The following is a 21,982-nucleotide window of genomic DNA, read 5'->3' as shown; positions in this document are numbered from 1 at the left end:
GTTAAGTTCCACTGAATGTGGATTTGCTTTTGTGCACTATACCTTGTGATGAAGGCCATTCCGGATTGGATTCTGTGTCTGAACGGGGATGAGAAAGTCACAAGGAATCATCCGAGTACCTAGAGAAAGGGAGGGGATAGAGGTGGGCTCAATTCCCCACACTCCACCCCAAAGGAAGAACATTCTCTTCTTCTAAAACAGAATAGAAATAGCCAAGAACTACAGATCTCAAAGGATCTAAACCACAGTCCCCTCCAGACCTGATTCCTGCCAAGTGGTTATCCCAGATTTGCTTGAAGAGCTCAAGTGGGAGGAAGCCCACTGTTAATCCTTTCTAACCTGCAATTCAACTCAGCAAGCATTTCTAAAATGCCTACAGTATGTCAGATGCTCGGCAGTCTCTAGCATCAAGACTCTTATGTTACCATTACTCCAGAGGAAGAAAACAAGTACACAAATAGGTAAAATACAAAGTAATTTCAAGGGGGGCGGGCAGGAGGAGAGCAAGGGAACTTGAGCAGAGTCTTGAAAGGACCTAGGGATGCCAAGAGGCAAAGGTAAAAAGGGAGAACATTTCAGGCTCATGCAAAGGCACACCATCAGGAAACAAGAGTGCCAAATACAGGGAACAGAGAAGGAAGTAAGAATGACTAGAATGTAGACTGTGTGAGGAAGAGAAATATGAAATCAGTTTAGAAGGCAAGGTTGGGATCAGAGTTCGCATGAAAGCTTTTAAATGACAGAAGTAAATACTTTTTTCTAGAGACAAAAGGGAGCCACTGAAGATTACTGAGCAAGAGAGCAACTCTTTCCACATGTCAAGCCTAAATGTGCCATTTTGTAACTTTTGACCTTTAAGCAGAATGCCTGGCAAGCCCTGGCCCATCTGCAATTTCAGTTCTACAACCACCTAGCCCTGCAACAGAGCCCCCCAAACATCCCATACCCTGATGAATAAGCTGGTAAAAAGCGTGCTGTCCATTGGTCCCTGGCTCTCCCCACACAATGGGGCCTGTGCTGTAGTCAACCCGGGCTCCTGACTTCGTGACGTATTTCCCATTAGACTCCATGTCGCCCTGTAACAGAAAATAAGAAAAAACTGTGATTCCCCAGCTATGCTTAGCCCCCACTGAAGCTATGGCCTAAGTCTCCAAGGCCATGCTAATGAAGACTTGACCTAACTCACACCAAAATAATTACATCTCTCCCTTTAGCCTCATAAATGCACATATATGCATATATGTATAGACACCCCCCCCCCACACACACACACACACACCCCTCTCTCTGTACCTCTCCTGTCTGTGAGAACACAGGCCTGGCTTGAACTATATTCCCAGCAATAGGGAAACACTGGATTGAGCCATCCAGTTTCCCATTCAAAATCCCAACAATAGCAGCACTTCTGCTAATAGAATTTAGGTATCACTGTCACCAGGAATAGGGCTCAGTTGGTGGAAAGGGTGAAAGGGTAGCCCCTGGAGAAAGGAGAAAAAGGCAGCACATGGAGGGTCATTTCTAGATAAGAAATTTCCCCTTTTGGTGACAGCAAAAGATCCCCAAAGGATAGGATGTAAAAAAGTTAGGTAGCAAAGAAACCTCAAGCTATCTGTCCTTTCCCTTAGGCTGGGCTTACCCACTTTACCCTGAGAGAGACAACATGTGCCATGAACTCATGAGAGGCATATAGTGAGGTACAAAGCAATCAATCTCTGTACCTGCTGGAAGTAGGCAGCAAAGCGGTGCATATATTGGTCATAGGGCAACAGGGCCTGAGTCTCACATCCAAAACAGTTAATGTACCAGATGCCTAGCATGGCAAGCAGCACAGGGGCATTCTTCTCCAGTGGGGTGGTGAGGAAGTGATTGTCCTTTAATAACATGTAGGATAGAAGACAAAAAAACCAAGCATGACTTCTTACCCTATTCCCTCCAGAAACAAGCATGACCTCCCCAGCATCACTTAGTTCCTCCCTCTCCTTTGACAAGAGAATGAAGTACAGGGTTACAATCCATTTAGTCAACAAATCAATTAACTGCAAATACTGGGAAAGCATGGCCTGGTAGGGCTGGTCTTTAAGAGCAACACCTTAGTAAAAGAAGCCTATAGCCATTTATGGAAAGGGAGATTAGGCAAACAGGCCTCTTTATATACTACTGGAGGCTATGAAAACTCTCCCACTCATCATAAAAGACCCACTTTAAATAAAGGCATGAATGGTGCAAATGTCACCAAGGCCACTTACCATCCAGTGAGCCCCCGACAACAGCTGTTCAAAGTTATCAAAACCTAAGATACAAAAACTTCCTAAGCAAGGAGTGCTCCCTCCTTCCCGTCTCTCCCAAGAAGCAGGAGGAGGGCACTGGCTTTTATCCCTCCTAGTAAATCAAAGTCAAAAGCAACCCTTTAGGCTTCTGAAAAACAGTTGTTTCTGAGTTATTGCAGACACATGGGGATACATTGGGTCTCTTGGTATTATAAAAGAGGGCTGGACTGAACCAAAGGAAAAATGCCTCTTTTTGGATTCTTAGGATAAAAGGAACCCAGAAATATCCAAGTAACACTGGTGAATTACTGCCCCCCCCACCCCCACCCCAGGATCACTCCCCTTTGCCAGCCACACTCAGCAGCAAAAGGCTAGTTTAATACAGTTTAAATGAGGAACTTCACAGAGAGGCAAGCAATATTATTTGGCCACAATGTCCAAGTCTAGCAAATGCCAGAGGGGAAGCTAGAGTTTCTGATCATAAAGTCAGGAAAGTTCACACACTATGTGGAAAAAACAAAAATCAGTCCAGGCCTCAAAAGAGGAGTACCATGACCATCCTAACCATGGGTCTGGAATGCCAGGGGCCTGCCCCAGGCTCAATACATACCAACATGCAGGGCAATGGAAAGGCCAATCGCTGACCACAATGAGTAACGTCCGCCAACCCACTAGGAAAAACAAGATCAATGTCAGCAAAAAACCAGGACAAAGAAACCTCATCTGCTCTGCCTTTGGAGAGGTTTTGTTTATTTTTTCTTGAGAATGCTAAACATTCTCTGCACAAGGTAAGAAGCACTGGGACTTAAAACTGAAAAACAAAGTCTTTCAATCCCAGTTCAACCATTTGCCAGCTGTACTCATCTCTCTTGAGTCTTAGATTCCTCATCTGTAAAATGGGGATGACAGATAACTTGCATCTATTTGGAACTATGCCCAAAGGGCTATAGAACTGTGCATACCCTTTGATCCAGCAATACCACTCCTAGGTTTATATCCCAAAGACATCCCCCAAAAGAGAAAAAGACCTATTTGTACAGAAATATTTATAGCACCTCTTTTTGTGGTGGCTAAGAATTGGAAATCAAAGGAATGTCCCCAATTGATATTGGGGAATGGCTAAACAAGCTGTGGTATATGATGGTGATGGAATATTATTGTGCTATAAGAAATGACAAGCAGAATGATTTCAAAAAGGCCTGGAAAGACTTGTAGGAACTGATGTATAGTTAAGTGAGCAGAACCAAGAGAACATTGTGCACAGAGACAACAATAATGTTTGATGAAGAACTGTGGACGATTTAACTATTCTCAGCAATACAATGATCCAAGACAATCCCAAAGGACTAATGATGAAGCACACTATCTACCTCCAAATAAAAAACTGATATTGATTGAACACAGACTGACACATGCTATTTTTCACTTTCATTTTTTCTTTAATTCAAGTTTTTCTTGTACAAAATGACTAACATGGCAATGTTTTACATAATTGCTGTGAGAACCAAGGTGCCACCCACTGCCAAGAAAAACATTGTGAGATGACCTTTCCTAAGGTCATCCTGGCTGCCTTTATTCAAAGACCACCTTTAAGTCATGTCAATCAATGGACTTGAATGCTACTAGCCAATTAGCTTGGAGCTTTGTGTGGGGACTGCCCCTCTTCCAGTCCCACAGGAAGCTTCCACTCCACCAGACTGAGAAACTGTCTCTTTGGTTGCTGGAATAAGCTCATGGTGGCAGAAGAAGCAGGCCAGGGGAGACAGTTTTCCTATCTTTCTAAACTTCACTTGTTCTCTTTTGGATAGCTAGGTGAAGGCGACTTTCTCTCTCTCTCTTTGCTAACCCCTAATATACTTTAATAAATGCTTAAAAGCCTAAACTGTTGGGGGCAGCTAGATGGTACAGTGGATAGAGCACCGGCCCTGGAGTCAGGAGTACCTGAGTTCAAATCCGGCCTCAGACACTTAACACTTAACTAGCTGTGTGACCCTGGGCAAGTCACTTAACCCCAATTGCCTCACTTTAAAAAAAAAAAAAAGCCTAAACTGTTGCTGAATTTATCAGTAAATCTTAGCTAGTCCCCCCACCCCAAACTGGGGAGCAGCAGATAAGGACACACATTAGATTTTAGACATTACATTGCACATGTATAACACACATCTAATTGCTTACCACCTCAGGGAGCGGGGAGAGGAGGGGGGAATAAATTTTGGAATTCAAAACTATAAATAGAAATGTTTATTACTGAAAAAAAAACATATGGTCCAATTATTCAGAATATGAATAACAGAAAATAAGTCAACTACATTCACATTTGGTTTCCTAAAATATAATGTTTAAATTAATAATTTTGTTTAAAAGATAACAGATTCAATGTATTCTATTTAAAGGATTTCCATTTTGAATCCTTTTGTAAAGCAAATTATATTTTAATTTACCTTTTGTGAAAAGGGGGACTCTCATATATCATTGAAACAAAAAAAAAAATACTTGCATCTTGCCTCCTTCTAAGGGCTGTCATGAGGAAAGCCTTTTTGTCAACCATAACAGGCTATACAAAATGCGAGGTATTGTTGACTATATTCATAATCACTAGCCCTCTGAAAGGTACATGCTTTGTAAGAACCTACAAGAAAGTCACTCCATGTGTATCAGATCTGGAAACAAGTTATCTGCCGTCATTTCCATCTTGGGAGCCATCAGACAGAATGTGAACATCCCTAAATGAGTCTCTCAGGGATGGAACCAAAAGGCTGTAACTGTACTCCACTTGAGCTCTATTCTCTGTCAGACCAGTTCCGGACAACATTTCCAAACTAGCCCCAAGAAAGCCATCTTTTTCACCAAAGAGTACCTATAGCTACCTCCCCAAAGTCACATGTTACATGTACAGGAAACAAGCAGAGAATAAGGTAAGAATGACTGAAATGCAGAATACTCTCCTTGCAGGCAGGAGCAAAGTATATTCCTTCAGATGGGGGAGCTGGCAGGGCAGGTGAAGCTACCACAGCCAATTCCAATCTGTTCTTTTGGGCCATTTGAGGCCTCAGGCCCAATGCTAAGCCAATATCAGATAAACTAAAGCACTGACTATTCCTGTGGCTTCACATCCAAATGTGGGCACAATCAACCAATGGTCTGCTCTAAGCTCCCCAAAGCCACTCCAGCTCTTGGACTGAGCCTTCCACCCTGCTGACCTTTCCACACTCTTAGGCTCACACAACCCGAAAAGAAATGTCAGTGCTGAGAATAACCACGACAGTGCTTGCTCCCACAAGGGGAGAGTGGTAGGAATCAAGTAGCAGAGGAGCTCTAATTACATGGCAGCAGCCACCAGTGGCTCCAGAGCAAGTTTTGACTTCTGACCTTTTACAAAAGGCCTCTGACAGCTTTCTGTATTTCTGGTCTTATATACTATTCCAATTTGCCTGTACTATCACACTGACAAATCACAAGAAGGACTGCCTCCCCACTGTTGGTAATGATATTTTCCCCTTTGAATGTCACACAGATTCTAATGAACTTAGCAGAGTTTCCTGATCATAGATCCCATTCCCTCATATTTCTCCAGCTACCTCCCACTATCATTCTCCCTCAATCTCTGATCTCTCCCCATCAACTGGTTCCTTTTTTGCTGCTTTGCTCCATCTTTATTCTCCTCCTATATGTCTGATGGATCCTTCTCAGATTCCTTCGTTACATATTCATCCATACCATGCTTACTAACTATGGATGTACTCTAAAGCTTTGTTCCCAGGCTTTCTTTATCCTCCCTATGCAGGATGACTTCTACATACTATATAGGGCCTTAGTCTCTCTCCGAGCTCTAATCCCACTTTACCAACTGCCTACTGGACATTTCAAATTGGATATGCTATAGGAATCTCAAGCTTAACATGTGTGTTCCTCCCCAAACTCTTCTCTCTTTCAAACTTCCCGATCTCTATCCATCCTCTGAATCACTCAGGTTCACCACCTCAGTGTCATCCCCAGTTCCTCATTTTTCACTTACCACACTCCAATCAGTTGCCAAATTTTGTCACTTCTACCTTCACAACATGTTTCCTATACACACTTCCGTTTCTCCCCTAGGCCACCACCCTAGTTCAACCCCTCATCACCTCTTACCTGGTAGGACAATAGCCTCATAACTGATCTCAAAGCCTCAAATCATGCTCCACTCCAATCCATCCTCCACACAGTTGGCAAAGTAATTTTTCTTAAGCAGGGGGCTAACCATGTTACTCCCCTGCCCCACTACTCAATGGCTCCCAAACAATTCTAAGATGAAATATCAAATCCCATGTCTAGCACTTAAAGCTTTTCACAACTTGGTTCCATTCTGCGTTTTCCAGCTTTATGACACATCACTCTCCTCCACAAACTCCACAGTATAGCCATGTTGGCCATCTTGCTATTCCTCATACAAAACATTTCATCTCCTCTTTGTGCCTCTGCACATGCTGTTCCCCCAGGCCTAGAAAGCTCTCCCTCCTCCTCACCCTTGTCTCTCTGAACTCCCGATTTCCTTCAGGATTCAGGTCAAGTAAATGAGGTCTTTTCTGGTAACTCCGAGCTGTCAGTGCCTTCCTCATGATTACCTTATATCTGTTCTATATGTGCTTTATATACATACACATACACACACACAGACAGACATGTACATGTTGTCTCCCCAATGTAATCTAAGCTCCCTGAAGGCAGGGAATGTTTCAATTTTGTCTTTCTAACTCCCCAATGCCTAGCACACAGTAGGCACATAATAAATGCTTGCTGATTTATTGATCTAGAACTGACATTGGACCTCAGAGATCACATAGTCTAATCTCCTTATTTTAAACCTGGAGAAGCTGAGGCTGAAAGAATAAAGTTAAGTGACGTGATCAAGTTCACACAGGTAGTAACAAGTTGAAGAGATGGGAGCTAAAGCGAGGTCCTCCAGCCCCATGGTACTCTGCTGCAGTAGCTCCTGATTCCCCTACTGAACTATAAGCACCACAAGAACAAAGACAATCTTACCTAGAGACAATACAATGAAATGGAAAAAGCACTCAACTCAGAGTTAAAGGAGCCTCAGTTCAGGCTTTGCTACTTAAGCACATTTGTGACCCTGGGCAACTCACTTCCATTCTCTGGGCCTCAATCTTCTCTCTACAAAATGACAGGGTTGGCCTAGATCAAAGCTTCTTAAGCTGTGGATCTCAAGCCCATCTAGGGTAGTGTAACTGGATGTGGGGGTTGCAGAAAATTTGGCATCAGTAAAAGGTTATGCATACCTATTTTATATACCCATATACCTGGGGCTGCATAGCAATTTCTCAGGCAAAAAGGAGTTGTGAGTGGAAAAAGTTTAAGATGCCCTGGACTAGATGACTTCTCAGAGCCATCTCAGCTCTAGAGTTATGAACCTATGACACTAAGTTATGAACCTATGACACTAAGTTATGAACCTATGACACTAAGCCATATCTTTTCCAGGGCCTAGCACAGTGCTCTACATATAGGAATAATTTTTAATAAACATTTGTGAAAAGAATTGTTTCCAAAACCTACTTCACCCACATGCCTCCCTCCACCAACTGCTTAAAATTCAGTGATTTACAATAGCTAAAAAACTGTAAGAGATGGCACAGTATAAAAAAGGTTTTACTTACGTCCCAGAATTCAAACATGTTCTGAGTGTCGATTCCAAACTCTTTAACTTTTGGCTAAATAATGTGAAAAAAATAAATCAAGACATTTTAATTATATGAATGTGATCAGCAGTTGCTCCATGCAGAAACACACATATATCATGAGCTCCCTTGAGATAGATCATCTGCCAAAGGGCACCTGCAATTAAACATTATTAAACTTCCAGGTAATTGTGACTCTAGGGCTTGCCATCCCCACCCCCTATACTTAGCCCAGAAAAGTCAAGGCTTGTGCCAAAGCAGGGAAGGGCAAAGTCTGAAAGTCTCAAAACAGGAAAATAAATAGGAGGAGAAAAGAAAAACAAAGTCAGAAATTCTCCCACCACCAGCCCAGCCAATGGTATATGGCCAAACTGGCTCCCAGAGGCAGTGTAATATGGAAGAGGGAGCCCAAGCTGAGTCAGGAGAGCAGCTCAAATCTCTTCCTCTATAAACAACCACCTTTCCCAACCTACCTCACATGCATTTCTAAGAGTTCATATGAGATTATGTCTGTGAAACACTTTGCAAAGTACAGTGCCATATCAACATGGGACTGGGTGGTGAGGAAGGGAGGGGTCAAGAAGTTATTACCAAGTTAAATATTGAACAATGGCACCTCCTTTATGCGTGTGACACACTTATCAGAACTCCTGGGATAGGGAGGAAAGAGACAAGGAAGATGTAACTTCTTTGGAATTACATTTCTCCTTTCTGTCCAATAGGACTGCTTACAGGTTAAATTCCTCAGGCACAAAGTTTTTTTTTTTCCCCCGATTAGACCTGACTTATTTTATTGGCATAGAGAAATCCCAGTGAGAGAACTCTGAAAGCACTTTTTCTACACATTTTAAACTCAGAGAATTGTCTGGGGCACTAAGAAGTAAATGGATGTGGGGGCAACTAGGTGGCGCAGTGGATAAAGCATTAGCCCTGGATTCAGGAGGACCCAAGTTCAAATCCAGCCTCAGAAACTTGACACTTACTAGCTGTGTGACCCTGGGCAAGTCACTTAACCCTCACTGCCCCACACAAAAAAAAGAAGTGAATGGATGTGCCCAGGGTCATAAAGACTTTCCAAGGCAGTACCTGGAAACAGGCCTACCAAACTCCAAGGCCACCTGTCTATCCACAACATGTCTCTCAAAGAACACTTTCATGTTCTCATAATTAAAGAATAATGACCCCACTAGCACATGGGAAGAATAGAAAGGAGGAGCACACTATAAATGGAAGACCCTTAGATTAACATTAATAAAGCTTCAAGTAAGAAGTTCAAGTCCAAGCTTAGTCATTGACTAATGTATGGCCTTGAAGGTGTCACTTGCCCTCTCTGGGCCTCAGTTTCCCATCTGTGAAAAGAGGGAGTTGAATTCCACAGTCCTTCAGCTCTGACATTATATGACTTAGTATAAGGGTTTTAATTCAAATGGTCCTTAATTGGCAGGCATTTTAGGATCCATCTTTGGACATGCTTAACAACTCTAGGAAGAGATGGCCTTGAAGGTTCACCCTTCTCAGGAGGTTAAGACCAAGGCAAACACATAAATGTTGTGTACATTAATATACTTACCGCATTGGTAGACAAGGCTACAAAGTGCTTTGCCACAGCTGAAGGCTAAAAGAGAGAAAAAGAGAGAATTAGGCTAAGTCTAGATGGCAGATAATAATGGTAATAATCCACATATATACATCCCTTCAAGATTAAAAGGCACTTTGGGGGCAGTTAATTGGCACAGTGCATAGAGCACCAGCCCTGAGGTCAAGAGGACCAGAGTTTAAATTGGACTTCAGACATTTACTGTGACCCTGGGTGAATCACTGTTAACCCTCATTGCCTAACCCTTGCCCCAACAAAAAGGCACTTCTACATCTGTGATCTCACTATGTCTTCCCAATATCCCTGCAAAGATGTGGCAGAGTTATTTAGGTAATCTGCCAAAGGGCACCTGCAATTAAATATCATTAAGCTTCAAGGAAAACTGTGATTTTAGGGTTTGCCACCCTACTTGATTCACAGGTAAAGAAAATGAGCCCTTGAGAGATGAAGTACCCAGACTCCCATAGCTTAGTGTCCTGTACACAGTCAGGCCTTGAACCCAGGTCTCTAGAGTCCAAAGCTAGTACTCTACCCTACTCCACTCTTGTTCTGCCATGATGACCTGAAATACCCCGAGTCTCAGAGTCCTCTTCAAGGCCCTCCCTTTTTCATTTCTCATGCAATCAGCCTGAACAAAGTGATGAGGGGAGCAGAGTCCAAAAATAACCCAACCCCACCATCAGCTGTTGTGAAATCTTGCTGAAGCCCATTCCCTGCACATGAGCCAGAGACTTGGTGGACTGTTGCTGGCAAGTCACAAGAGCTTGGCTCAGTGAGATTGTCCCCAGCGTCTGAATGATTCCCAGCCCAGAGCTGGCAAAGATATCAACAAAAGTTAACAAAAGAATTTCCTTAGTTCTTCTCAAATACTTCCTTTAGGCACACTGCAATGGAAAGAGCCATGGAAGAGGGTAAAAAGCCCTGGGTTCTTGTCCTTGTCCTGCAAGTGACTCACTTCATTGCATGACTGTGAGAAAGGAAACTTACTTCCCTGAGTCTCAGTATCCTTATTTGTAAGATGGTTGTAACAAACTGCTACCCTACATCTCTCTCTCCATTTGTGAGGAAAGGATGAAACCATATATGTGAATATAATTTTGGGAAGATCAAACATAATAGTTGTGTTATGGTGTTTCTCACGGTCACTCTGGTTAAATCAGTGACTTGGCCACTCAGGCCCAGGTCTTTCTTTTTTTTTTTTTTTAAGTGAGGCAATAGGGGTTAAGTGACTTGCCCAGGGTCACAAAGCTAGTAAGTGTTAAGTGTCTGAGGCCGGATTTGAACTCAGGTACTCCTGACTCCAGGGCCGGTGCTCTATCCACTGCATCATCTAGCTGCCCCTTAAGCCCAGGTCTTTCAACACAGAGACATGTTGTAGGAAACATACAACAAGGTTTACCACAGGCACTTAAAGTGAAAAATGTTTAAAAAATCAAAAGTATCCATTGTTCAACAGTCACTGAGGACACTCAGCAGGAGGAAGGGAATGAGAAAATGATGAAATTTAACTAACAAACACATTAAACCCAAGGGGGAAGGGCCACTTCTAATTGCTCCTTAGACTTCAACCTTGGAAGCCTGTCAGGGAACTCATCCCCAATAGACCCTGTGGTCCCCCTCCTCTAACTCAAAAGTAATTTCAACTTCCTTTCCCATCCTGTGCTTCCCCAGCATCTCCCCATCACCATCTCCCTCCCTCCCGTCCTTCCCCACCTCTCCTTTCTTCCTTTCCTCCATCCCTCTCTTTCTAACTTCCCTTCTTCCATGGAGATATCAATTCCATGAACTGACAAGTATTTACTGTTTCCCTACCACAGCCATAACGTTCCCACCTTTTCCCTCCAGGCCTAAGCACACATGATAAGAGGATCCTCAGGGTTCCACTTAGTGACAACATCCCCCAGGAGTATACATGGTTTTCTGGGCTGGTATTTCTATGCCAGCAATTTTGGGGAATTCTAGAATTCACTCTAGACTTAGAAGTAGTTATTCAAGTCAGATAACCACAGGAACCAAGTCATGATCCACAGTGTGCTTCACTCACATCCTTTGCTGCCTGAAGGAACCACTCTTTGGCTGTCTCTGCATTAGTGATGGTCTCCTGGGTGGTGAATGTCTGTAGGTCAGAAAACAAAGCTGTGAGACTCACATACAAGTATCATGATCCATGTCATACCCACCCACAGCTGTCAGATTCTCACACATGCCACAGTAAATACCCTAGCCACAGTATCCACACCTGTGTCACAGTAACAATCACCTATATTCCACAATGCATGCCATGGTATATATATGTCTATGTCTGTAGCCTGGAAGAGGGTAAGCCATCAGAGAGAGCGTTGAAAGAGAAACAGACCAGTCAAGTAGAAGGAAGAATTGGGGTCCCATTTGGAAATCTTATTCTGGGACATAAAACAGAAAAGGTTCTTTCTGTGTTCTCACAACCTCTCAAATATATAGCCATGTGCTTCAATGGGTAACTCAAAAGCCATAGACCTTTCCAAGCAGGACAATGCCCTTCAAACATAGCCAAAACCTGCATTGATGAGATCAACCTGAATTCTGGGAGTAAGCAGAAACCTCTCTGTCCCTTTAAGAACAAGTACCTGACAAGTTATGGGTAGGAGAGGTGGCATCAGGAACAGGTCAACTCCTAGTTCATGTACAAATTCATACTCTACCATCCATACCACCAACAGTCCATTATTCACTCTACTAGCTGGGCCAGAGAACAGGAACTCTGTATATGGCCTCATACACTGAGCCTTACACTTGTAGCTTCCCACAGAGGCCCAGCCATGCTAAAGGGTCTAGATTGGGCAGCAACCTTCATCTCATTCTAGAAAAAAAGGCATGTTTGTACTCTTCCCACAAGCGAAGGTCAGAATGAAAACCATATTTCTAAGGAGTCATTTCCTTGTTCCAGGGAAGTTGCCTAAGACTCTCTATGGCAGATAAATCCACTCAGAAATAACTTGAGAGCTGTCCAGATAGATACAAGGGAAAAGTTAACAATTAGAGTCTTATACCAAAGAAATAAATAAAAGCCAATGTATTTACAAGACATCCTGTCACTTTACAAAATAACTCACTGCAGGGTTCCCTTGATCAGAGAACTTTTCTGATGCATTTAAACACAATTAGAGACTTAGTTATTTTCAGCAATACACTGATCCAAGACAACGCTGAAGGTCTTATGAAAAATGCAATTCACCTACAGAGAAAGAACTGATGGTTTCTGAATACAGATTGAAGCATAATTTTTTTATTTCCTTTTTCTAAAGTTTTTTTTGTCGGTTTTCTTTTACAACCTGACTAATGTGAAAATGTTTTGCATGACTACACATGTATAACTTATATTGAATTGCTTGAGTTCTTAAGGGGAGGGTGGGAAGGGAGGAAGGAGGAGAATTTGGAACATAAAGTTTTAAAAATCATTGTTAAAATTTGTTTTTACATGTAATTTGGAAGAAATAAAATTCTAAATAAACACAACTAGATTTATTAACAGAATGTTTAATGCTCAAGTTTTCAAGAGCGCAGTGTTTCATAAATCAAGGGACACTTACATTTTGGTATTCAGAGCTGTTTAGATGCTCACTGTTTCTATCAAATCCAAACTTTTTCAAGCCCCTTTTGCATTTTCTCCTCAAACCAACCTGAAAAGTATCTACCCCCATACCTTTGAGGCAATGATGAAGAGGGAAGTTTCTGGGTTCAGTTCAGCAAGGGTCTTGGCAATATGGGTACCATCAATATTAGAGACAAACCAGACACGAGGACCTCCTTTGGAGTAGGGTTTCAGGGCTTCTGTCACCATTAGAGGACCCTGCAAATAGAACCACCAAGGACAGGGGTCAGCTTCAGCCAGGGAGTCAGTGAAGGGAAGGAAGGCTTAAACGCCACTGAAACTACCTTACCAAATCAGAACCTCCAATGCCAATGTTGATCACATCTGTAATCGTCTTCCCTGTGTAGCCTTTCCAGTCTCCACCACGAACACGCTGTAACCAAAGAAAGAAGCCCACATCAAGTTCATTCAGGCTCAGGTCTCCAGCATATATACTGGGCCACTCCCAAAGGGTATTCACTCCAAAGTTTTGGTTCCTTAACCATTCCTCCTCTGGCTTTGGAGATGAAAGGTAATTTTCACTAGGCCACAAATAACCAGTGGATTGGCTATGGTTAGATAATTTACTTACCCCACTAATTTACTTACCCCACAAATACACACATACACACAAACACATACACTTTTTCACAGGCCTCTTGGGAGTTCTCAACACTCATATTATTAAAATATTTTCCCAGAAATCTCAGTCCAAACAGTAAAGCCCATGATCACTTCAACCACAGATCATAAGATCAGCTTTAGAGCTAGAAAGGACCTTAGAGGTCATTGAGTCCAACTCTCTCATTTTACAGATGAGGAAACTGAGACACAGAGAGTTTATATGACTAACCCAGACTCAAACAAAGAGTCTGAGGCAGGATTTGAATCCAAAACTTTCTGATTCCAAGTCTAGCACTCTATCCACTACTTTCTAAAGCAAGATGGTGCAATGGATGGAGCACTAGACTTGGAGTCAGGAAGACCTGAGTTCAAATCAGGGCTCAAATACTTACTAGCTGTGCAAGTCACTTAACCTCTGTCTGCCTCAGTCTCCTTATCTATAAAATGGGGATAATAATAGCACCTACCTCCCAGAGTTGTGAGGATTAAATGAGATAATATTTGTAAAAGCATTTAGCACAGGCCTGGAACATAGTAGGTGCTCAACAAATGTTTATTTCCTTTCTTCCAACCCTCCTGCATCAGCATAACACAGAAATCCTACCATGCTACCCAAACACATTTGCTATGCAAGAGAGTTGTGGGAGGGATCCACAAATGGTACAGATTACACATGTAGCATCCATACAAAACAATTTCTCCTAAGAAATTATATATTTAGTGTGGTACAGCAGAAATATTGGCTCTGAAACCAGAGGACTTGGGTGCACATTCTTCCTCTACAACTCTGTGACCTTGGACAAATCACTTAACCTCTTTGGGAGATTTTATGTTAAATAAGGGGGTTAAACTAGATGGCTTCTTCCAATCCTAAATTCCCAGTCCCAGCAGCTACAGTCAGAGCCAGAGCATGGGTGTCCCTCAAATAGATGTCAGTGAAGGGAACCTTCACTGACAGTTTCTTGGGTGTCATTTAACTAGTCTACAAAACAGTGACATAAAAGGAAAGTTACTTTCTTACTGTCTTATACACACCTTCTCTGTGTGTAATGGCTCATAGTTAACTAATAATGGCTGATAGCTAACATTTACACAGCATTTTAAGGTTTTCAAAGCTCTTTATATATGTCATCTAATTTAAGCCTAACAACACAATCCCCTTTCAAGTGGGTGCTTTTATTATCTCGTTTTACAAATGAGGCAAGTGAGGTAAGGTACTAAGAAGCTAAGTGATGGGGCAGCTGGGTGGCGCAGTGGATGGAGCACCGGCCCTGGAGTCAGGAGGACCTGAGTTCAAATCCGGCCTCAGACACTTTACACTTACTAACTGTGTGACCCTGGGCAAGTCACTTAACCCCAATTGCCTCACTAAAAAAAAAAAAAAAGAAGAAGCTAAGTGATTTGCCCAGAGTCACCGTTAGGAAGTGTCTGAGGCTTAACCCTCATTGCCCTGGAAAAAAAAAAAAAGGAAGTGTCTGAGGCACAATTTCATCTCAGATCTTCCTGACTCCAAACCTACCCAAATGCTTCAAAATCCAAAGCTAATATTACTTTAGAGAGCAAACTAAAATGACATGATATGCTGCTTGTGTTAACTCCTTTAATGACCACTTAGAGATGTTACCTAATCATATGCTTAGTTAGACTCACTCTGTTCTGCTTTTATATGTATAAATTTATTTTAAAGGTTACTTTTGCATATAAGCTACTCTCTAAGTCTTAGAAAAGTCAAAAGCACTAAAACTCTGGTTTGACCCACTTACCCTCAAGCAACAACTTCCCACACATGTTCCCAACACTCCCCTCCACATCATTAGTCCCCGAGTGTCTGCTTCATCCCAAAAGATATCATCCCCTTCATCCCAGCCTACTTTGTAGCTCTGACATTGTATCATCCTGCTCTGCACACAAGTCACCAGAGCCACAACTATTACAAAAGCCATCACCCTTTCCGTCCCTTAACCTGGACAGGAGAGATGTATTAACAGTATGGTCAAGGTCACCTTCAAACCACTTTTTTCCAATGGGAAAGGATAAGATCAAATGAGATAATATATGTAAGGCACTTTGAAAACCTTAAAGTGCTAGCTTAGCTGTTATTATTATTACCATTATTGTTGTTATCATAAAAAGAACAAAGGGAAGCCATCTGCAATTGTTAAACAGTCCCTTTGGGTTTATATGTCTTAAAAATTCAAGGCCCTTCCCTCATGCTACCCCAATGCTCATTCACTCTTAATTTGGCCTTTGACCAGGCCTCCAACAGGAACCAATGCTAATGCAATTGGCCAGAACATAAACTAAAGCTTAGGATTTCAGGCCTCAAAGCTCAGATTAATTGCAATCAGAGAACAGAAGAGTCAGTGTTTTTCTGAAGAATGTCAAGGGCTAGGCTGAGCAGAAGAGAGAATAAAGGAAAGAGAAAAGGCCACTTAGTAAGCTAGTGTGACAGACACTCACATCCTCCAGAAAATTTCAAAATTAAATAAAAAAGGAAAGTAAACAGCAGTCTCAAATGGTTTCCACATACTGACACAGAAAGAAGCACCAAGTGTCAGTCCGTGTGAGTAGCCTGTATAAAAGAAATTGGTCTTGAACAAAAAGAAAGGATGTGTCAGGAGATACTGCTCCACATTTATTGAAAAAAAAAAAACCAGACACCATAGTCAATCAATGACCCAGGGAAATCCCAACAGAACTAACTTCCCATCCTGAGCCTGGGGCTCAGGCTCACCCTCTGAGTCCCATAGACGTCTCTGTACTCAGACCCCAGAGAGGGAAGTAGAAGATATCTTGGGAAGAGAAGCCAGGAGAATAAAAAGAGAATGAAGAAAGTGCCAACTCTCTCATCTTGTCCACCATCCAATCAATACCCATTTCTCCCATTGTCTTCCATCACAAACATACCTAACATGGGACACATACATAGTTGTTGCAGACATCACCATAGACATGACAGCCCTTCCCATATGCTCAGTGAACATCCGAGACATCCACACAATTATACCTCTTCCTCCTCTCACTGCAATCATTAATGCATACACAGCACACACCTACACACTCAAAGTAAAAGACACACACACACACACATTCATTTCCCTGATATCACATGCTATGTGTCCAGTGCAGCGGGTACCTGGCAGAACGCCTTCATTTTCTCCAGCACTTTTTTCACCTCTGGTACCACATCCTTGCCGTCTACTAGCATGGGTGTGTTGGAACGATTCCGTAGTGCCACGTGGAGTACAGCCCGATCCTACAAGAAGAGGAAGAGAATCAAAATAGGGCACATGCTGGCTGTGAAACATTTGACAAAACATCCAACATCGTCCAAAGCACACTGCTCATCTCCAAGTTCGATTGTAACACAAAGCTGGGTTCCTCAGGTCACACAAGTTGAAATCAATACTAAAGAAAGAGCAAGGTAAGAATAGCTGTACTGATTAAGCCTGTTCCAGGAAGCACAGCTACATGACCCAACAGGAATGTCAAAACAAACAAAAGAAACCAGAAAGTGGATCATCCATGAAAAAAATGCTGTACACACCTTTAAAGAGTAACACTAGTAGTCAACTTTCATAAGCATTTAGCGAGTGTTTGTATGACCATCCTGGTCCAGGCTGAGACTAAGTTAATGTAAACTCTGAGCTCCCTAAGGACAAGGATATGTTTCTCCAATATTTCAAAGCTGGGTATCATTATCTATCATTTGAAGATTTCCTAACTTAGTAGTAAGAGACTAGTGTGAACTCTATCAAAGTGGGAAGATAGTGTGAGTTGGAGTGATCAGGAAAGACTTTATGGAGGAGGTGACATTTGAGCTGGATGCTAAAAGATGGTTAGTTTAGAGGTACTGGTGAAAGGGAGAAAGGACATTCCACAGAAGAAGAAACAGTAGGAACAAAGGCACAGGGCATAGCTCTTCTTGGTCCTCTAGTAACCTGGCCCCTGCCCCTGCCCCTCTCAATCATTCCAGTTCTTCCAATTCTTCAAAAATCTACCTCCTCAGAAAGTCTTCCTTGCTTAAGTCAATGGACAACCATCATCAGTCCAGAAGACAGCTGAGAATTTATTCCTTCTACTGGCCTCAAATGATCCTATAGAAACCAGTTCTATTCTTGGGGTCATTTACTGACACTCACAAATGCTCCAGATTTTATACTAGTCCCAGGGACTAGAAAGAAAGGATGAGGCTACCATCTCCCTGTCTGTTTCCTCCATCCTGGCTCCCCATTCCTGGAACTTGGCTCCCCATACTCCTAGAACCACCATCCAGTTCAGGTCTTCATCACCTGTTCTTTTTTTTTTTTTTTTTAGTGAGGCAATTGGGGTTAAGTGACTTGCCCAGGGTCACACAGCTAGTAAGTGTTAAGTGTCCAAGGCCAGATTTGAACTCAGGTACTCCTGACTCCAGGACCGGTGCTCTATCCACCGCGCCATCTAGCTGCCCCATCACCTGTTCTTTTAACTTCCCTCAGTCTTTCCTTACTCTACTCTAATCTATACTCCATGAATCTGCTAAAATAATCTTTCTAAGGCACAGGTCTGATATGTCACATCCCTGCTCAAAATCTTCAATGACTCCCTATGATTGCTAAAATAAAATGCAAACGTCCCCATCTGGCACTGAAAGCATGACTTTACAATTAGGTTCCAACCTACTCTTATCACCTTTTAAAAATATCATTCCTCTTCATAACCTCTATGCTATAGCTAAATGGGAATACTACCTTTTCCCCCCAAAGTCAACATTCCACCCCTTACCTGAGAGCATTCTCACAAACTGCATCCTATACATAGAATGCCTCCTCCTCCTTTTTTCATCTTTGACCTTCATTCACAATCCCGATTTTCCATTAAAAATAAAAATCAACTGAAATGTTACCACCCTCCTCCTGATCTTTCCTGATTTTCCTGATTATTAATGCTTGGTTCCCTCCTGAAATTACCTCAGAGTACATTTATCTGTGGAAACTCTTTACATCCCTAGTAGAATGTAAGTTTCTTGAGAGCAACGACTATTTCAGTTTGGTCTTTGTATCCCCAAAGCGTATACAAAGGTTCTTAAGAATCATTTGTTGAATTGAATTATGAGCCCTGAAGAAATGCCATCAACACAATGGAATTCTAAGGGAGGAAAAAAGATCATAGGATCATAGAGCTAGACATGGAAAGGACCTCAAAGGTCTCATTTTATAGATGGGAAAACTGAGGCCCAAAGTCAAACAGATAGAATGTATAGTAAGTGTTCAAACCCAGGGCCTTTAACTCCTAAGACAGTGCTTTTCCACACTGTACCAGAGTTGATACAAAATTCTCCTTCTCATTAAATAAACTCATGGGGATCCTTGGAGTTAACTGTCAAGTTCAGAAGGAAAACTTCCATGGAAGAGTGGGGAAGAATCTAGTAATTTATGTCTTCTGAAATAGCATTTTGTTACTCCTAAAATGCAGAAGTTCAGACTTTTCCACTTCCTGAGGTGTGGCTTCAGCAAAAGCACTATCTTCTGTAACAGTACAACCAGCTCTGGTCTTGTCCCCCATTGGAGGCAACTTTCTAACTCTGTAAGGGTGAGAGGCCATTGCACCAACAACACTTGTCTCTGACGGAACAGGTCCTGCAATGAGCATGTTGAAACACCTGCCACCATCCTAGTGTTGCTAAGAGCATTTCAGAACAGCTAGGGCCTCCCTCAACAAAACCACACAGTGACAGTGCAGAAAACCAAGTCTGCCCTAAAGGATGGGAGGTGACACAAGGCCAGGGAGAACAACGGAATGAGAATCAAGAGAACTTAATTCTCAATCCCTAGGCTCTGCCACTAACAACCCACTGCAACCTTGGGCAGTATATTTCCCCTTTCCATGTCTCAGTTTCCTCCTGTGTAAAATAAGTGCATAGGTTAGATGACTTTCTAAGGGCCCTTTTACCTCTAAATCTTTATCATATAACCATAGAACTCAAGCTGGAAGGGACCTTATAGGCTAACAAGTCCAAATCTATTTTACAGGTAAAGTAAGTGAGACGCAGCAAAGTTAAGTGATGAAGTGACTCACCCAAGGTCACACAGGGAATAAGTGGCAGAGATCATATTCAAACTCAAGTCTTCTGATTCCAGAGCAGCTGCTCTTTCCTCTACTCCACCACCCATTTTTATGATCCTACAACTGGCCCTGGAAGATCCCTAATGCTCCAAGCACAAACTGAGCTGTGCTCACCTGTTAGTCTGCCTGACTAAAACTTGTCATCCATAAGAAGTGGCCACAGGGGCAGCTAGGTGGTGCCGTGGATAAAGCACTGGCCCTGTATTCAGGAGGACCTGAGTTCAAATCTGTACTCAGACACTTGAGACTTACTAGCTGTGTGACCCTGGGCAAGTCACTTAACCCCAATTGCCTCACCAAAAAAAAAAAAAAAGAAAGAAAGAACTGGAGCATTAGAAGTGGCCACAAAGCTCAGTGTTTTAAAAGTATAGAAAGGCTGCTCTTTACGTGGTGGCAAGGAATTGGAAGTTGAGGGGGTGCCCATCAATTGGGGAATGGCTGGACAAGTTGTGGTATATGAATACAATGGAATACTATTGTGCTGTAAGAAATGATGAGCAGGAGGAGTTCAGAGAAACCTGGAGGGTCTTGCGTGAGCTGATGATGAGTGAAATGAGCAGAACCAGAAGAACATTGTACACAGTATCATCAACATTGAGTGTTGATCTACTGTGATGGACTATATTCTTCTCACCAATGCAATGGTACAGAAGAGTTCCAGGGAATTCATGATGGAAGAGGATCTCCAAATCCAAGAAAAAAAAAAAAAAGAACTGCGGAGTATAGATGATGAATGAACCATACTATTTCTTTTGGTTTTGGTGCTGTTGTTTTTTTCTATTTTGAGGTTTTTCATCAGTGCTCTGATTTTTTCTCTTATAATATGACTAATGCAGAAATAGGATTAATGTTATTATGTGTATATATGTATATACACACACACACACATATATAACCTATATCAGATTACCTGCTGTCTAGGGAAGGGGGAAGGGAGGGGAGGGAGGGAGAAAAATCTGAAATTGTAAAGCTTGTATAAACAAAAGATGAGAACTATCTTTACATGTAACGGAAAAAAAAAATAAAATACTTTATTAATTAAAAAAAAAAGTACAGCAAGGTCCAAGTCATTACCAACAGTTAGGACATTTCAAACCTCCAGCCTGAACTGCGGTGTCAGCACCCCACGACCATACTCACCTCGGTGAAATTGATCTTTGACCCCTTGAACATTTGTTCCCGAGCATCTTCCACCCCTCGAGACTTAGCCTGAGAAGAGAAAAAGCAAACCAATCCACTGAAGGTGCCCAAAGCCAATCTTACCATGAGTTTATGACCTTTGCTAGATCTATGGATCACTTTGTCACTTAATGAGTTCTCTCAAAATCTCAACTAGATTCGGAGTCCTATGAGGAGCCCAGAAAGACCAAAGAACCAGGAGATGAAGACCCTTTTCCTGAGGGGCCTGGAGAAATAAGCAACTCTCTCTGGGTCTATGATTCATTGCCAGGAGAGATTAAACATAGCCAAATCCTATTTCTAAAGAAACAAGGAGTCTAAGCCAACAATGAATTTTAGGAGAAGCAGCCCTCTGCATGCTATTTATGCTAAGTTTTTTTACAAGTAATTACCAACTCCCAAGAGAAACAGTGGTATAGCAGTGGTTAGAGGGCCAGACTTGTCAGAAAGAACTGGCTTCAAGTCCTTCCTCTGACACATACTAGCTATGTAACCATGGATATAGGAATCTACTCAACCTCTCTGCCCCAAGCAACTCTCTCAGACTATAAGTTATAGAAAGTTACTTATCTGTATCTGGGGAGGGAATTTCTAAACTAATATATTAATCCTCAAAACATAATCCAGGCAAGGGCAACTAGGTGGTGCAGTGGATAGAGCACCAGCCCTGGAGTCAGGAGTACCTGAGTTCAAATCCAGCCTCAGACACTTAACACTTACTAGCAGTGTGACCCTGGGCAAGTCACTTAACCCCAATTGCCTCACTTAAATAAAACCAAAAAACATAATCCAGGCAGCTAGGTGGCACAGTGAATAAAGTCCCAGACCTGGATTCAGGAGGACCTGGGTTCAAATCTGGCCTCAGACTCTTAACACTTACTAGCTGTGTGACCCTGGGCAAGTCACTTAACCCTCATTTCCC

General features: G+C 42.3%; 1 protein-coding gene across 1 annotated transcript in view; it reads right to left on the bottom strand.

Annotated features, from left to right (window-relative positions):
• Window positions 1-21,982, bottom strand: part of GPI (glucose-6-phosphate isomerase) — a 31,841-nt gene that overhangs the window by 2,172 nt on the left and 7,687 nt on the right. The window contains exons 3-14 of the mRNA XM_043982417.1: window positions 21,022-21,090; window positions 16,913-17,032; window positions 13,463-13,546; window positions 13,225-13,371; window positions 11,587-11,658; window positions 9,516-9,560; window positions 7,925-7,978; window positions 2,878-2,938; window positions 2,247-2,290; window positions 1,719-1,871; window positions 947-1,076; window positions 43-119 (exon numbers count right to left, since the gene is read on the bottom strand). Coding sequence (XP_043838352.1) covers window positions 43-119; window positions 947-1,076; window positions 1,719-1,871; window positions 2,247-2,290; window positions 2,878-2,938; window positions 7,925-7,978; window positions 9,516-9,560; window positions 11,587-11,658; window positions 13,225-13,371; window positions 13,463-13,546; window positions 16,913-17,032; window positions 21,022-21,090 — 1,056 coding nt within the window. The remainder of the gene's footprint in view (window positions 1-42; window positions 120-946; window positions 1,077-1,718; window positions 1,872-2,246; window positions 2,291-2,877; window positions 2,939-7,924; window positions 7,979-9,515; window positions 9,561-11,586; window positions 11,659-13,224; window positions 13,372-13,462; window positions 13,547-16,912; window positions 17,033-21,021; window positions 21,091-21,982) is intronic.

Source organism: Dromiciops gliroides, chromosome 2 (assembly GCF_019393635.1).
Source record: "Dromiciops gliroides isolate mDroGli1 chromosome 2, mDroGli1.pri, whole genome shotgun sequence".
NCBI lineage: Eukaryota > Metazoa > Chordata > Mammalia > Microbiotheria > Microbiotheriidae > Dromiciops > Dromiciops gliroides.
Note: the sequence above shows the minus strand (reverse complement) of the source record. Positions and strands in the feature narration are given on the sequence as shown.